We start from the raw sequence: 18766 nt of genomic DNA, 5'->3' as shown, positions 1-18766 counted from the left end.
TTTTTCCTTCTCCTGTAAAGCTACCGTTTTAGAGATACGAGGTTTTCTTCCGAGAGCAGCGATATTGTAAAAAATTAAAATGAAAAATGTGCTGTCATTTTTTCACAGGCCACATTTTATGATGCGTTTTCCCCAATAAGTCTCTCTAGAGGATGTGTAAACTTATTGACACTTCGAAAATCAGCAAAACATGTCATTTGACCAGGGCCACCAGACTGTACACTTGATCACTTGGCATGGTTTTTAAATCATTTTACACAGGATGTGATCTTCGTTGATGTGATCTGATTTAACTTTGTTTAAAGATGTCCTGTTCTTCTGTTTGTGCGACAGACTGGAGTCACACTGCCACTCAGAAGACCAAGAAATCCTCTGTAAATAGGGTTGGGCCTGTCCTCAGTGAAATCTTCAAATTCCAATAACTCGTCCAGCTCTGCAACGTTCCTGGTCAGCAACGGCTCAGGATCAGGATCAGACAGGTCGTTGGGGATCAGTGAGTGTCGGCCACTGCGTGGCACTTCCTCAGTTTATTCATTAGACTGTCACTACTCCACTGCCCACATCTACTCTCCGCATATCTCACACCGCTGTACTTGTTCCAGCTTCTTCCTTCCCTGCTCTTCACAAATCTTTCCCGCTGTCTATCACAGTTTAATTGAGATTGCTCATTATATAGCATCACACATATAATGTACAGCTGTAAGTGAAATAATTCTCTACAGAGAACACACCTCTGCACACTTTAATGCATAGTTACTGTTTATTTGCTGAATTTGACATACTGGAAAAAACAAACATAAAATGTGGCCTGTGCAAAAGTTATGGAACATTTTATACTGTATGTTTTATTTTTTATTGTTACATACTAAGGCTTAGTATGTAATAGTGCAAACATTGAGCTATTCTTAGATTATACACTCTTAAAAGTTATGGTTCTTCAAGGGTTCTTTAGTAAAGAAAATGGTTCTAGATAGAACAATGAACTCTCGCAGACCTCTTTGCATGACTAAAGGGTTCGTTCCTTGTTCCGAATGTGCTGTAGAACCTTTTTGAAAAGTTCTATATAGCACCCAAAAAGGTTCTTCTGTTGTTACAATGTCAAGCTTGTAACAATAGATGAATGCTTTTGGCTGCTATATAGAACCCTTTTCAAAAAAGGTTCTATATACAACTAAAACCATCTACAGTACATTCTCCATCAAAGAAGAACCCTTTCATGATGCAAAGAACCCCTTAATCATGCAAAGGGTTCTTTGAGTGTTCAAGGTTCTATATAGAACCATTTTCTTTACTAAAGAACTCTTGAAGAACCATCACTTTTAAGAGTGTAGAAGTGTGTAATAAAACTTTGGGCCCTGGCCGTTTAAGTGGTTAAACTTGGCATAAAAATAGAAATTGTGCAGAAAAATGCCATATTTAGGAAAATCATCAAAACATGTAATTACACCAGGACTGTTCAAAGGTATGCATATAAATATATATATATATATATATATATATATATATATATATATATATATAAATGTTATACCACAGTGTTTTTTTACGTACTACTTGTTTTTTTACCAGTCAGTTTTGCTTTTGTTCATCTTAAAATGAATTTTTTTTTCACAGTAAAACAAACTAAATATGAATATGAAATATAAAAATGCCAAGAAATGACAATCAGTCTATTCATCATTACTAATAAAGCAGAATTTCATGTTTTGATTTCACTTTCTTAGAATTCTTTGATCTCATTGTACCTGTTTGATATGTTTTACAGTGACAGCATGATAGTTTTTGCATGTAGGCTGATTATTTTCTGAAAATGTCTTTCTGTAATCATAGGCAGCCCATTTGATGACAGAGAAATCACAGCGCAGGAGACGAGCTCAGATGTGGTCATGAATGAACTCAATAACAGGTACCGGGGCCAGAGATCCTACTGACCGGAGAGCCAGCAAATGACAAAGGCTGGGTTTCCCAAAAGCTTCTCAGCACAAAGATAATCATTAATGGGTAGAGGCAGCATCACACTGAACACTCCTTCTACCAGTTACGATGATCTTAACACGTTTTGGAAACCGTGCCAATGTCATGTATTATGTGCATGTTGTATCATGTATATGTTGTACATAATATGCATACAATATTTATAATAGTACTCAGCCTTTCATATATACTGAATAAAGACTTTGAATAATAGTGTTAACAGTCGACCCTAAACCATCACAGATATCCAATAACACTACAAGACTATGTTCTATCAAGCTTAAAACGACTGATTAATGTGCTTTCAGTAAAAGATAAGCACTGTCTTACTGTGTGTGGAATTAAAGTATTTGTTATTTTTATACTAGTTAAATCATTTCATGTCTGGAATACTTGTTCTTGATCTTGACTTAGCTTGTTATTCATTTCACAGTGGATCAAAATAAAGTATTCATAATAATGTGTATATACACACACACACACACACACACACACACACACACACACACACCTACACGCACACACACACATACACTCACACACACACACAAACACTCACACACACACACACAAATATATATATCGCTGCTATCAGAACAGAACCTTGTATGTCCATTTTTGTCGTTTTTCGGTTTTTGACATAATTTGTAAATACCTGTTGCCCTTTATATTGTTTGTAAAATTCATAATGATGGACCAAGAGAAACGGCCCAAAATGACTTGGAAAAAAGTCTGGTTCCATTGACTTGCATTAAAAGTATAGCATGTTTTTTCCTTCTACTGTAAAGTTACCATTTTGGAATTACAAGGTTTTGTTCTGAGAGCAGCAATATATACATATATATATTGCAGGTCATTTACATGTTTAAATATGTTATACCGTTAAATGTGCATTATTACATAACTATATGTATTAAGTAAACAGAATATGTGTGTGTAATAAGACATCAGATAAGTTTCCTATCTGACAGTTTTATGTTCTGCATGTCTATCTGTTCTCTCCTGCTGATGAACCATGCACTCTTAACATAAGCACCATTAGAAGGTCATTTGAATTCACTGACCAGTTCAGCAGGCTGCAAAACTATGATCACTTTTGTACCATCAGTTTTTCCAGGAGCTAAAATTATGCAAGCAAATAAGCAGCACAAAAGTGGGAAGATGACTCTGCAGTGTGGTTCCGTCTTGCAGTGGGTCCTCTTTTTATTTTTAAGTGTTTATGATTCTCAATTGAGCTTCTGTTCCCCAATTGGCTATTAGGACATACAGTTGTATGCAAAAGCTTTAACACCCCCAAATTACGTTTTCTTGATTTTCTAGGTGAAACTCAGTTGGTTGGTTGACACATTGTCAACAGGGAACAAGCAGAAATGGCATTTTCTGCATATTTTAGCACATCAGTTTGCTTTACTTGCAGAGTTTGAGATATAAGATTTTACTGTGGTGTATGACGATTTATTATGATGTTGAAATGTAATTTTCACATGTAGAAATTGAATTCGTAAGATCGAGATAAATAGAAAATAAAAGCTAAAACAGCTCGCTATAGTAATTAGAATTTCTGCATGGCAATGTAGTTTTTACTTGTAATAAATGTTAAACTTTAATCCATGTTATTAAAAATTGTGACTGCAGTTATAATAAACTGGAAAAAGGCTTGAATTCTTACCAATAAGAAATAAATTCTTACTTGTTAAAATATAATACCTACAATTAAGAGTTGAATTTTAAAGTGTTATAATTAGATTTTTATACATCTTTTTTGCTAGTATAAACAACATTTCCTGATTAAAAAAATGTTAAATTAAAATTAAAAGCATTTGTACTGAACAGTTTACTATTATTTGGCTGCACTTCTTCCTTTAAAATCTGTAGCTCTGTATTTTTGAGCATTTTGATTTCCTTTGATGCATCATACACACTTTGGCAACCACAGAGAGCTTCACTAGTATGGATAATTAATATGTATGGACTCCTTTACATGTGAATTTTGATTGGCTCTTGACTAGGACAGCGTTAAAAAGACACCAGTGCACTAATCACCGCCACAGTGACTATATGGGTAGGTCTTGCTTTACTGCGCAAGCACGTTTTTCATGGCGTAGCGCTGATACTGCTGAGGTTTATGAGTCTGGCCCTTTGTGTTTTATTTTTTTCCTCAATACATTAAATTCTGCAAATAAACAGTAATTATGCCTTAAAATGTGCAGAAGTGTGTCTCTGTAGAGGATTTGTTATTTTATACTTATTTTCACTTAGACAATCAACAAAATGTCATTTGACCAGGGGTGCCTAAACTTTTGCATATGACTGTATACTCCCCTGATTGAGCGAGTCTTTGTGAAGTTTTGCTCATATCCTAGCAAAACTAAGATGTTTTCTGTTTTTTTTTTTAACCTTATTTGTTGTTACCTTTCAAAGAAATCTGCATCGGGTCAAAAAATAAATGAATCCAGAAATGCCAAAACGCGTTTGTCAAATTATTTCAAAGAACTCCTCTAACAAGTTTTTATGATGCAAATATGTGGTGTTCCTGCTTGGTAGTTTGTAAATGCAAATTAATTGCAAAGGCGCATCACTCTCTACTAAAAACATCACCCTTTGTTATGCCCAGATGCCCAGACAGACATCATGCTGTACTGTGACAATATTTTATCTTGTACCTTTCAAATCTACATTACAATGATGTCATAACATATATTGTGTGCTTTTCAAACCCCTGTGTGGTGTTAATGTGTTTTTTACTCAGTGGTCTGCTGGACCCACCACATTATTGTTATTTAAATCAAAACAGCCATAACAATTTATGTAAAAATACCAGATGTTTAAAATATCACAAGTGTCCAGCGTAGGGTTCTCCTTTAGCAGCTGTAGCCAGTCAGCAGCCTGTCCATGTTGTCCACCATCACACACACACACACACACACACTCACACACACACACACACACACACACACATACAAACACATACATACACAGACACACACACACACACACACACACACACACACACACACACACATACAAACACATACATACACAGACACACACACACACACACACACACACACACACACACACACACACATACAAACACATACATACACAGACACACACACACACACACACTCACACACACACACACACACACACATACAAACACATACATACACAGACACCACACACACTAACAGCAGGCCATGTAGGAGGAGAACAGAGTGAAGGACACAGCACCTCCACACTTTTACTCCCCGCAGGTTCACCCAACACCACATGTGTAATATGAAATGTGTGGGGGGTGAACAGAGTGAAGACACTGAAAATGGGTTATTTTATTATTTCTTCACAGAAAGTGAGTAAAGGACAAGAATCTGAGGCTGAAATAATAATAAATCACATCATTTTTTCTCTTGGTAAACATTGAATATGGATCCCACAGACCTGAGCACCACGCAAGGGTTAATCTACCTCTACCTTATCAGTGGCACCTCAAGATTCTTGTCAAGATGTCATTTGCATTTTAAAAAAAGGGTTCATGATAAAACGTTGCATGTGGTTGCATACAAAAAAATTACATCGACAGAGTTGCTCTATGAAAATTAGCTTGGTTTGGCAAGAAATTTGTTGATGTTACACATTTTAGTCTGAATGTAAATTCGAAGTGGAAATTTTTCAGTGTGGACAGGAAATCTCAGATCAAACTAGAGGATTACACACACTATCGCATAATTCATAAGAATCATCACACACAGCTACAGCTTATCTGAAAGGCCCAACAAGAGGAAAAATAAAACAGAAACTGAAAAATGTGAAAAAACATGAAAGCAGCTTTCTCATAAAATACTGAACAGTCCACAGTGTTTATAAAAACCAGTACACTTACAGTCATTATTAGTCAGAGAGCATATTTTTGACCCATTGTTATTCTCTTTGTTTATGTTTCTACTTTAGTAGGTCAGCTTCTAGAGTTACGCTGTCAACACACCACTATACATACATACATACATACATACACTATATGGACAAAAGTATTGGGACAACCCTCCTCATTATTGAGTTCAGGTGTTTCAGACACACTAACAGGTGGATAAAATTAAGCACAGTCTCCATAGACAAACATTGGCAGTAGAGGGTCGTACTGAAGTCCACTGGACTCTGGAGCAGTGGAAACGTATCCTGTGGAGTGACCAATCACGCTGCTCTATCTGCCAATCTGATGGACGAGTCTGGGTTTGGCGAATGCCAGGAGAACGTTACCTGCCTGACTGCACTGTGCCAGCTGTAGAGTGTGGTGGAGGAGGGATGATGATATGGGGCTGTTTTTCAGGGGTTGGTCTAGAACCCTTAGTTCCAGTGAAGGGAAACCTTAATGCTTCAGCAGAACAAGACATTTTGGACAATTCTATGCTTCCAACTTTGTGGGAACAGTCTGGGGAAGAACCTTCCTGTTCCAGCATGACTGAGCCCCAGTGCACAAAGCAGCTCCATAAAGGCCTGACTGGGTGAGTTTGGTGTGGAAGAACTTGACTGACTCTCACAGAGCCCAACATCAGTGTCTGACCGCACAAATGCTCTTCTGGATGATTGGATACAAATTCCCACGACACATATTATTTTATACTAACGCTGTTTGCTATCCGGTGTGGTCCAGAGGAGGATGGGTTCCCCTTTTGAGTCTTGGTTCCTCTCAGTGTTTCTTCCTGTTGCTCTTAGGGAGTTTTTCCTTGCCACTGTTGCCATTGGTGACGCTCATGGGGGCTCAGACCTGGATTTTTCTGTAAAGCTGCTTTGTGAGAACACCTGCTGTAAAAAGTGCTATTTAAATAAACTTTGCCTTTGACTTTGACAGTCAACATCTTCTATAAAGCTTCCCAGAAGAGTAGAAGCTGTTAGAGCTGCAAAGGGGGACCAACTCCATATTAATGCCTATGGATTTAGAATGGGATTCACAAAAGCTTCTGTAGGTGTGACGTGTAGGTGTCCCAATACTTTTGTCCATATAGTGCATGTGTAGAAGCATATCATTGCTGTCGGAACAGAACCTTGCACCTCCGTTTTCGATTTTCTGACCTTCTGTCAGTGTGAAACCACCAGCTGCCCTTAGATTGTGCCAGAATTTCAAAATGAATGGATCAATAAAAATTCCCAAATGATTAGGAATAAGTAATTTCTCCATTAACTTCCATTGAAGTTTGATGTAATAGTGACCTTTTTGGAGATACAAGGTTTTGTTCCACCTGTGACGACATAAAGAGATGCTCTAAATGCACTAAACTGCCCAACCCCACTGAAAACTGAACATTATTTAGTCTAGTCTGGAACCTTCCGACTGTGCCCTTCTTCGTTTACATGTTGTCTGTGTCTTGTTTGATGTCAGTGTCTCTGGGTATGTTTTCTGCTCTCTTATTTGTTTTAAACAAATTTGATCTGGAGGTTTAATGTTTATTTATTTGACTGATATTAATATGCATTGTAATACTTTAAATAGACGTTGCGTTGGAAGCGATTGGAAATGAATACAATTTGGATAATCTCGAGACATGCAAACGTTATGTTAGATGATATACTGCGGGGCCCACTGTGGATACTGACCTCTGGAAATACCCACATAAACAGGTGTCACAGTTGACTCTGAAGCAGGGAGGGTTGTTTTGAGTTGCCATGGTAACCACCCTTAAAGTGAAATGATGAGTTTGTCTTATCTTAAAAGTGAGAAGCATTGCTGAACTAAAACAAATGACCATGAAATCATCACAAAGACAGCAGAGTGTAAGCACAGATCATTGCTCTCCTAACTTGTGACGTGCAGTAAACTCAACATTTTAAGTCATTCATTTTTAAGTTTAAACATTTTTTTTTTATTTATTAATTGAAATTGAAAGTTAACGTACAAAACTAGGATGTAAGTTTATTAAGCAGATATTTCCAGTGACTTACACTGTGTTATACTAAGTAAAATGGTGGGTGGTTTGATGTGGGTGGTTCATTGTAGACAGACTTACTTACTCAGATCTCTTTACAGTGGTGGTGATAGGAACCAGGGGTCGCCATGACTACAACACAGATATAGACATTTTATTTACTATCCAGAACCACCAGTGAACCTACACGAGTAAAAAAATGAAGTCAGCTCAACTTAAAATTGTAAGTCGACTGAGCCCTCTGGGGTCTAAGAGCATTTTCTCGATTTTTGCATTCTTTTTAAAGTCACTTTAAAGACCCTTCATATAACACGACACCCATATGTTTCACATCTAAATGCTCCGTTATCTTCATCACTACTTTCCAAAACCGCTGCAGCAGCTTCAGCAGCTGTAAACTTTTTGCATGCCATTTCATGTGTCTCTGGTACAAATGAGGCATCTCCAGCGTGATGGTCAGTCCTTAGTGATTTCTTGAGTGTCCATTGGTCAGTTTCACACAGAATGTAGATGGACACTTCCACCAATCACACGTGGAGAGAAGCAGATGACATGTTTCTCAATTCCTCTTCATAGCTTTATAGAATATTTATTCTGTATATATATACACTATTTACTTCTGTGCTTTCATATATTGGACGTTGATAATTGAAAAATAGTGGTAAATCTGAAAAAGTAGGGTTTCTGTGGGTACCACGCCCTACAACGCCTGCATGTGCCTCTCCACCATTAATGGAATTTTGAAAATATGTTTCAGGCCAAAATCTTATCGTAAAACTATTGTAAAACAATGAGTGCGTATACATGCACTCAATAACCCAAAATAATTCAAATGGTCAGGTAAACACCATACTCCAATTTACAAATCCAAATAAGAAATCTGATAAAGAGGCTGGATTTTAGCTCAGTAATCAGATTTCTCAGTGCATGTAAACTCTTACTCTGATTTCCATCGGATTTCTCAGTCTGTGTATGTGTGAGATCATACAGTGGACGTCACGAAACGCAGGAAAACACTGTTGGAGTGGCGCTGAAACCAAACACGAAATGAAGGATTTAAATATTCTTCATCTTCTAGGTGAAGTTTGTTCATATTTTCAGGTAAAGTGGAGCGATATTTAAAAAAAAGTAGCAGCGTGAAGTTTGAGTTTACATTACGTTTACGTCACGTTGTGTTCTGTGAGTTTATTCACTGGTTTCAAAGCAGAAATCTGATTACTGTCTGACTCATGTAGACCTGGAATTTCCCCATTATCTGATTACTCAAGAGCAGGTAAACACATTGATCGGATTACTGACTGAATGAGATTTTCCGCAGTTGTCGGATTATTAAGTGTGTGTAAACACACTCGCTGTCTCAGGCAGTGTTTCTAACCAGTGTATGTAATAACTCTAAGGACCCTGCAAGGCAGCCTGCAGAGGCAGTGAACACTTTAGATGTGTGGTTCTCATCACACCAGCGTGAACCATTATGACTCTAGAACAGAGCATTTCACATATATGAGCTTTAAACAAAGTGGTCTGAGTCTGGAGGGGGGCATCAGCATGATGAGCAGCACTTCCACTTACTGCCTGCTTGGGGCTGCAAATGAAGGCTGTAAAGTCATGTAATGTAAGAAGACGAGAAAACGCGCAAATCGTCATGGATATTTTTTAGAAACCCTCTAACACTTTAAAAAGAAGCGCATGGAGCCGAATCCCTGAGTTGGACCAACTCCAGTTTTGAAATATGCAATTTGTGAGAATGTAATATTTAACTTTGCATCAACAAACAAGAGCATGTAGATAAAAAAACGGCCTTCAGGTTATTTGAATATCCAAATGCAGAAAGTCCTTTTATGAACTTAACCTTTCACAGTGTGGGTCAAGTCTGCCTGGCAAAGCCGCACGAATAATCTGAACCACCTCCTGGTGAAGCCGGCTTTCTCAGGTTGCTTGGCCTAAGTACTAATAATGATTATGAGGATAACTAGATTTTTATTGCCCCTTTTATAAACTAAAACACAGCTTAAACTGCTTTACAAAGAAAGAACAATTTATTTTATTTTATTTTGTTTTATTTTTTAATATCATGGCTACATCAGAGGAGCTTACATTCAGGATAAAACCGTAGAGAAAGGCAGGAAAAACTAGATAAAAACCCAAACAAACTCCTATTAGAGTCTTTTTTTGCTAATTTTGTCGGTCTAAAATGTGCAAAAAGCGTCTTAAAACTTTTGAAACCTTTTCATTTTACAATATAACTCAAGATTTAAAAACAAAAAAACTTTAAGCCCATAATTTCCATCCCTGGGTACAATATTTACATATAACTTGCATATATGTTGTTCTGCTGAACAGGAACTTGCGGACAGCTGGTATTATTATCTGGTGTTGTATTACAGCTAACGTGTTACACCAGTATTGAATTACAGTGGGATGTATATGTCAAGTCTTGAGCAAGTCTCAATTAGAAGGCTACGGTGTTTAGGACTGTTTACACAGCTGTGGATGGATAATGAGCGCAGCTCTCAGCGGATGGTTTATCATGCAGCCAAAACTTATGGCTTTTGTCCTGCTCTCTGCGCTGGTCCTGCAAGGTCACTCAGGTAAGACCAGACACCTTTTCATTCTCTTACACTGTTTGCACTGCACACTTTGGACATTTAGAAAATTAAATTAGTACACTATTTATCAGATTACAAATTCTACCAAATCGACATATTTTCATAATTTCTCACATACACTGGTGAAAAGAGGTGGGATTGGGTCATTGGTTCCCCAGAACTAATGTTAAATTTCATATTTCGTATTTTTACTCATTAATGACTGTAATTCATAGGATCTAGTGACATTTGGGGGCGTATGTGTTTGGGGGCCATAATGACATTTTGCTTACCGCTGGGTGGAACAGTGGTCATTTGTCAAAACCCCTGTTCATTATTCCCATAGAGAAAATGGCTTTGGTCTAGTCTTATTTGGTCATGTTGCTGACTACAAACAACACTCAGGAGTCTATTTTGGTCTAATGCTGTAAAAAGAAGGGCTGGGATGGATGACGATTAATTTATTACAAGAATTTAAGTTTCGACATATAGTGCCAGACAAACATTCGAGCACATCGGGCCTCGTTCACCAGTCTTTCTTCGGAAGAAATTTCTTCTTAAAACCCATTTACACAGTTTTGACGAAGATTCTGACTCACCAGTGTCCTCTTGGTTCTTAGCAAAGAACAGAATCTAAACACACTGAAGAGGACAAAGGTGAGAACAGTTCTGTGCTTTAAGAACACGTCATGAATCTGACGCAGACCTTTTCTTACGACCTTCTCAGTGAGGTGAATGAGGCACACTGACTCTGGAAAATAGGACTTTGGGTCTGAAGACTGGGTCGTTTGTCAGATTTGAGTTGAGTTGCTACAAATTTCTTCTATAAAGTTGAGGTTTGTTTTAGTGCGCTGTCTTACTACCTGGCGTAGCGACGAACACGTGAGTGTGTGATTCGGTGCACATTTCAGTGTGAAACCAAATGAAAAACATACAATATCAGAAAAACCTGCAGACTTGAAAATGAACTGGGTTTGAAAACAAGTCAAGTCAAGTCAAGAGGCTTTTATTGTCATTCCATCTATGTACAGAACACAGTGGAGCGAAATTACGTTCCTCCAGGAACAACACAGTGCCACAAGGAACTAAAGTACAAAAGTACAAAAGTACAAAGTGTGAACGTGCAGACAGTGTGCAAACAAAAATTAAGCTAGAAAACAAATAAATACAATAAATTAAACAGACATTAGACACAGTAAACAGACCGGACAGTGTAGCACCGGCACAGCACAGATTTCTGGACATGAGGTAGTGGAATAAGGTGCAGACATATTTGACGTGATGTGATCTGTAAGTTTCGTCAGATAACATACATAAACACAGCAGATTACTGAGGTAGTAAAACAGTTACTGAGGTAGTAAAACAGTGTAAACACAGTATTACCAGCAATGTTCCAGATAGATGCAAGTAGAGCATCAAAAGAGGTGTGTGTGTGTGTGTGTGTGTGTGTGTCGGGGGCAGGGGGGTTAGTTCAGTCCTTGTGAGTTTAAAAACCTGATTGCTTGAGGATCAAAGCTGTTGCAGAGTCTGGCAGTGATGGCACGGATGCTCCGGTACTTTCTGCCAGACGGCAGCAGTGAAAAAAGTCTGTGTGAGGGATGGGTGGGGTCAGCCTGACACCTTCAGAGGTGTTAGCTAGCAACGTTTGCTATGTGAGGCTGAACTCTGTGAGGCACAGAGTAAAAACCACCACTGACACTGTTCATGAATAGGTTTAGAGACTCTAGAGGGAACAGCCTCAAATATTTTCTGGTAATTTTTCCACATTTTACATTTTCTACCCCTAATATGTTAAATTCAGCAAATATAATCAATTGATAACATATTTGTGCATTAAAATGTGCAGAAGAGTCTTTTCTGTAAAGGATATATATATATGCATATATATGGACTGTATACATATACACAACATATATATTATTGTATTGAATTGAATTTGTTATATATATATAGGAGTTATATATATATTGGAGTTTTAGGAGTGTTAGGAGTGTTAGGAGTGTTTGGAGTGTTTGGAGTGTTTGGAGGTTTAGGAGTGTTAGGAGTGTTTGGAGTGTTAGGAGTGTTAGGAGTGTTTGGAGTGTTTGGAATATTAGGAGTGTTTGGAGTTTTAGGAGTGTTAGGAGTGTTTGGAGTTTTAGGAGTGTTAGGAGTGTTTGGATTGTTTGGAGTATTAGGAGTGTTTGGAGTTTTAAGAGTGTTAGGAGTGTTTGGAGTTTTAGGAGTGTTAGGAGTGTTAGGAGTGTTTGGAGTTTTAGGAGTGTTAGGAGTGTTTGGAGTGTTTGGAATATTAGGAGTGTTTGGAGTGTTAGGAATGTTTGGAGTTTTAGGAGTGTTAGGAGTGTTTGGAGTTTTAGGAGTGTTAGGAGTGTTTGGAGTATTAGGAGTGTTTGGAGTGTTTGGAGTTTTAGGAGTGTTAGGAGTGTTTGGAGTGTTAGGAGTGTTAGGAGTATTAGGAGTGTTAGGAGTGTTTGGAGGTTTAGGAGTGTTAGGAGTGTTTGGAGTATTAGGAGTTTTAGGAGTGTTTGGAGTGTTAGGAGTGTTAGGAGTATTAGGAGTGTTAGGAGTGTTTGGAGTTTTAGGAGTGTTAGGAGTGTTTGGAGTTTTAGGAGTTTTAGGAGTGTTAGGAGTGTTTGGAGTATTAGGAGTGTTAGGAGTGTTTGGAGTGTTTGGAGTTTTAGGAGTGTTAGGAGTGTTTGGAGTATTAGGGGTGTTTGGAGTGTTAGGAGTGTTTGGAGTTTTAGGAGTGTTTGGAGTGTTAGGAGTGTTTGGAGTGTTAGGAGTGTTTGGAGTATTAGGAGTGTTAGGAGTGTTTGGAGTATTAGGAGTATTAGGAGTGTTTGGAGTGTTAGGAGAGTTTGGAGTATTAGGAGTATTAGGAGTGTTAGGAGTGTTTGGAGTTTTAGGAGTGTTTGGAGTGTTAGGAGTATTAGGAGTGTTTGGAGTGTTAGGAGTGTTTGGAGTGTTAGGAGTGTTTGGAGTATTAGGAGTGTTAGGAGTATTAGGAGTGTTAGGAGTGTTAGGAGTGTTTGGAGTATTAGGAGTATTAGGAGTGTTAGGAGTGTTAGGAGTGTTAGGAGTGTTTGGAGTATTAGGAGTATTAGGAGTGTTAGGAGTGTTAGGAGTGTTTGGAGTTTTAGGAGTGTTAGGAGTGTTAGGAGTGTTTGGAGTGTTAGGAGTGTTTGGAGTGTTTGGAGTATTAGGAGTGTTTGGAGTTTTAGGAGTGTTAGGAGTGTTTGGAGTGTTAGGAGTGTTTGGAGTATTAGGAGTGTTTGGAGTTTTAGGAGTGTTAGGAGTGTTAGGAGTGTTTGGAGTGTTTGGAGTATTAGGAGTGTTTGGAGTGTTAGGAGTGTTTGGAGTATTAGGAGTGTTTGGAGTTTTAGGAGTGTTAGGAGTGTTTGGAGTATTAGGAGTGTTAGGAGTGTTTGGAGTATTAGGAGTGTTTGGAGTTTTAGGAGTGTTAGGAGTGTTTGGAGTTTTAGGAGTGTTAGGAGTGTTAGGAGTGTTAGGAGTGTTTGGAGTATTAGGAGTGTTTGGAGTGTTAGGAGTGTTAGGAGTGTTTGGAGTATTAGGAGTGTTTGGAGTTTTAGGAGTGTTAGGAGTGTTAGGAGTGTTTGGAGTATTAGGAGTGTTTGGAGTTTTAGGAGTGTTAGGAGTGTTAGGAGTGTTTGGAGTATTAGGAGTGTTTGGAGTGTTAGGAGTGTTTGGAGTATTAGGAGTTTTAGGAGTGTTAGGAGTGTTTGGAGTGTTAGGAGTGTCGAGAAAACACATGTGAACAGCTAATCTGAATTACTACCCTGTAAAAATCCCTTTATATGCAATCCCTGTTCTCAGTCCCAGTGTGTGTAAAATGTGTGGCTACTGTCACAACAAACCTGCATGATTTTTTAAGAAAATAATTTATATATTTATTTGTTTTTACATTGTATACATAGAAAAGACTGTATATGCTGTAACTGTGTAAATGAAAAAGCTGTCTAGGAAATGCTGACTGGTCTTCTAAAAGCCTTACAATGCAAAAAATATACTTTCTGATGAGCTTTAAGTATTAAAATTTTTTAATTTTGCACTCAGTATAATCGTGATTTTGCTGATTTGCTCAGATGTGCAGGATATTATCATTACACACATCTACTGTTCAATAATGGCTGAAATGAATTTGGTTTAGTTGCATAGCAAAGTCCAGTATTGTGCAGTGCTAGTGAACATTGTCGAGTAGTGTAGTAGTACTGAACGTCTCCGTCTGAGGTGACTGGAAACTCAACTTATTTTTCTGTTATTATTTAATATCAGCAACACCTTCAAACACAATAAAACAGTCCTTTTTCTATATGTTTAAATAAACTCTCACTGCTGGTTCTGGTTGAAGAACTGATGTTCCCCCTGATGGATTAACTGGGTATTATTTGTTTGTTGATGTTCAGTAGTTCCAAAATTCAAACATCCCCTGATAAGATTGTGATTCTTGCTTTGCCTTCCTTTAATAATGAAATGGACGTTTGTTGTTTGGTTTATATTCAGTTGACTTTAGTGATGATTCTGAATTAGTTTTAGAGACGAAATGATGGAGAGTAACCTCCAAAAGTTACAATGCAAAGTTGGACTGTAATATGATTGAAAATAGTTTATTAATAGGTATCTTGTATCGGCCTCACTGCTCCTGGACTCAATCTTGATTTGGACTCAACTACTACAAAATCTTGGCTGTGACTCTGACTTGATGTGTTCAGGTCTCAGTCTTGACTCAGACTCGACTAATACAAAACCTCTGTCTTGACTCGGAGTCAGTATGTACAGGTCTTGGTCTTGACTTGGAATTGACAGCTACGTAGTCTTGGTCTAGACTTGGACTCAATATGTTTAGGTCTTGGTTTGACTCAGACTGTATTTAGGTCTCGGTCTTGACTTGAACTTGTCATCAGGTCTAGGTCTTGACTCGGGCTCAAAGTCTTGGTCTTGACTTGAACTTTAATATTGCTACTCTAAAGTCTCGGTTTTGATTTGGACGCCCCTCTAATGTGTCTTGACTACAGCGTTATTATCAGGTTTTAGAAAACTGGCTTTAGTACATTTTACCAAATCCACATGAAAATGTAGACATTATTGAATTTATTATTAATTTATTTATGCATTATTGCATTTGTCTTACTGTCAGCTTTTCTTTTTCAGAAACTGGACCTGTGTGTTTGTCCAGCTGCAGTGGTAAAACTCTTATAAAGTCAAACTAATATAAATGGGAACTGTGACAATTTTAAATGACCCAATGTCTTTCTATCCCAATATTCTTTGTTACAGGTCCAGTTTACAGATTTAGCAATATCAGCTTCAGAATCACAAAACCCAGCTTGAGCAACGCATCACTGGTGAGTCTATGTTGTATGTGGTGTCACTGACACATTTGAGTATAGAAGACTCGTTCCATGAAAAGAATGTTTGATGTATAAGAGATAAAAATCAGCTAAAAATGTTTTAAAAGTTTAAATACATTACTTTAAAAGTCATCATTAACATGTAGGAGCAAAACATATCGCAAGTGATAAAGATTTGTTTATGTGTATAAAATTACAAGCATTTTTACATGTGCAGTTCACCGTTATTAAAACAGACACAGCTTTCACACAAGTCTTGGTGCTTTATTAACCTGCTGTTGATGGCCACAGCCACGCTGGACAAAAGCAGAGTTTCTCTAACAGTTCCTCACTACTCAGCTTACATTTCACTCTCTGAGCTCTCAGTTCTTGACTGCCTCTCAGAGCTTTCTGCTCTGCACACATAGCACCGCCCCCCCACCCAGAAAAACTATCCCTGCTTTCACAATAAGAGTCCTTATAAGATTAACCTGTGAATACTTGCTGAAGAACTAACCTAAACTAACATTTCAAAAACATTTCTTTAACACGTTACACATGTATAGACACATGCAGATGCAAAAACAGGCATTGAATTTTAATCTGCCACACTCAAATGTGTCTGTTTTCACATTAACACAATTATATTAAACTTTATAAATAAAATTGTAAAAACAAAATGTATAATTAAATTATAAGTAATTATAATAATTTATCTGTCTTTGAACTTTTGCTTCTTCCCTTCACACCAACTTATTTGGCCAAAAGTGCTGTCATATTAAGACATGATGATGAGAAAGTGGCTTCTTTTAAGCCTTCAGAGAAGCCAAGTTTAATAGCTTTCAAATTTTGCCTTTATTCAACAGACAGTTCCTCCATCCTTGACAGAGGCCATCAAACATAAGACCCCATTACACAAAGTAGAAGGCTAAAACTGTTTTTTCCCAATATTAACAAGACAACAATCGTGTAATTAACTGTAGGAAATCTGCAGTTAGAAGGTCTAACCTTAAAAGGAAATTCCAGCAAAATATCTACATTTCTGCAGAATGAAATTCTTAAGATATAAACAAAGTCATTCAGAGTGGTTTGATGTGAAACGCGCCATTCTAGAGAAGGTTTCAGAGCTACTGTTGTTCACAGTGGAACCGATGTCTGATCACTTTAATTCCTCTGAAAGCTACATGAAATGGTTATGAAACGCTGCCTGATGCCTGGAAGCAAAGTTTTTTGATACTTACAGATTTACCACTTTTTTACCATCTTCAACATTACATTAAAAAACTCAGAAGATGTGTTTAGGTTCCCTGGTCTTCTTTGATAGTAATCAAAATGGCAGTGTTGTGTTGTACACATTGTGACCTCTGGTTCCTTTCACCACTGGTATAAGAAGTTTATAGAAGATTTATTAGCCACAATAATTTTGTTTATTTTTTCGGAAATATCTTAGGGTGTTATTTATTTATATATATATATATTTATTTATTTTTTCTTTGGCAAATGGGTGAAATTTGTAGTATAAACTCAAGCTGGTAATCAAAAAAGGCTCTTAATTAATGTCATTGTCACATCTTTACCAAGACTGCTAGTAAATCCAGCATTTTTATGTGACCATCTCGACACTGTCCAAAAAAAAACAAACAAAAAAAAATAGACCAATAGAAATGCTCCAAAACGATTTGGAATAAAATCTCTTGATGTTAACTTACACTGAAAGTAAAGAAAGTTTTCCTCTACACTTTTTCATTTTGCAGATGCTTGTTTTTCTTTGGACAAACAGAGAAATTGATTGCGTAATCAAACTGTTAACTGCTCACCTAAGTTGTGCCATCTGCTGATACAGGCGTTTAGCAGCAAACATACTGTTTGTACAATCTATGTAGAAAATCACTGCCCGTCATTGACACTCTGGATCACACATGACCACACATGAGTCACCATGCCCAGAACTCCAGTGTTCACTAGAGAGATCTTCCACCATCAGCATTTGACCCCATTAATGGCTGAATGCAATCAAATCCTTACAGTAATGCTCCAACATCCAGTATAAAGTAAAAGCGAGGAGGTGGGAATGGGGGGCAAATTCCATTAACACTGATTTCAGAAGAAAGGGTTGTGCAGTCTACACAGCTTTGAACATATAATGTATATTATGCATGTTTCATTTGCGTTAATGCAAAATGCTATTAGAAACTGCATAGCAAGAGCCACAATGACAATGATCTGTTAACCATCCCTAATTTATTATCTTATTACTTTCATTTTCAGTGTGCATTCTTAAAAAACGTATCCACCTCTCTCCACACATCCGTAAGTTAACTTTGAGTTAGAAATGGAAGCATGGCCTACGTGCTTTATTTGAATATTTTAGAATATTTTCCAATTAGCGCTGCTATCCTTTCTACCTGTTTTCACACAGAATTCCATGCTGTATGAATCTGCCACAAAGTAAGCTAAACTTTACCACAGTATCAACGTCGTACATTATTTAAATATTGTACATAATTTAATGTAAATAGTTGCTTTGTAACTATTAAGTTAATGCCAGTCAGCACGTTACAGAGACATACAACAGCTAGACACTTCATTAAGTCCACCTCCTTGTTTCTACACTCTTTGTCCATTTTATCAGCTCCACTGACCATATAGGTGCACGTTTCTCTGCATACTTTATTGGCCCCCTTTTACCCTGTTTTCCAGTGGTCAGAACCCCCCCAGACTGTCACAGAGCAGGTACTATTTGGGTGGTGGGTCATTCTCAGCACTGCAGTAACATTTGACGTGGTGGTGGTGTGTTAATGTGTGTTGCGTTGGTGTGAGTGGATCAGGCACAGCAGACACTCCTACCTTGATGGTCCACCAAGTCAGAGAAGATAGCTCATCTGCTGCTGCACAGTTTGTGTAAGTCAACTTGTAGTCCTTCAGTGGTCACAGGAT

At 37.6% G+C, this 18766-nt stretch overlaps 2 protein-coding genes across 3 annotated transcripts in view; both read left to right on the top strand.

Annotated features, from left to right (window-relative positions):
* LOC118825141 (adhesion G-protein coupled receptor G2-like) overlaps positions 1-2434 on the top strand; it is a 32703-nt gene extending 30269 nt beyond the window's left edge. Inside the window, 3 exon segments of the mRNA XM_036595690.1 lie at positions 334-379; positions 381-493; positions 1831-2434. Coding sequence (XP_036451583.1) covers positions 334-379; positions 381-493; positions 1831-1931 — 260 coding nt within the window. The 3' untranslated portion in view covers positions 1932-2434.
* A 7832-nt stretch (positions 2435-10266) lies between these two features.
* The window catches only part of LOC118825215 (adhesion G-protein coupled receptor G2-like), a 29289-nt gene continuing 20789 nt past the window's right edge, over positions 10267-18766 (top strand). For both annotated transcript variants that reach the window (XM_036595791.1, XM_036595790.1), the window contains exons 1-5: positions 10267-10483; positions 15651-15683; positions 15777-15844; positions 18098-18139; positions 18249-18277. In XM_036595791.1, coding sequence (XP_036451684.1) covers positions 10393-10483; positions 15651-15683; positions 15777-15844; positions 18098-18139; positions 18249-18277 — 263 coding nt within the window. In that variant the 5' untranslated portion in view covers positions 10267-10392. The remainder of the gene's footprint in view (positions 10484-15650; positions 15684-15776; positions 15845-18097; positions 18140-18248; positions 18278-18766) is intronic.

Source organism: Colossoma macropomum, unplaced genomic scaffold (genome assembly GCF_904425465.1).
Source record: "Colossoma macropomum unplaced genomic scaffold, Colossoma_macropomum, whole genome shotgun sequence".
Lineage (NCBI taxonomy): Eukaryota > Metazoa > Chordata > Actinopteri > Characiformes > Serrasalmidae > Colossoma > Colossoma macropomum.
Note: the sequence above shows the minus strand (reverse complement) of the source record. Positions and strands in the feature narration are given on the sequence as shown.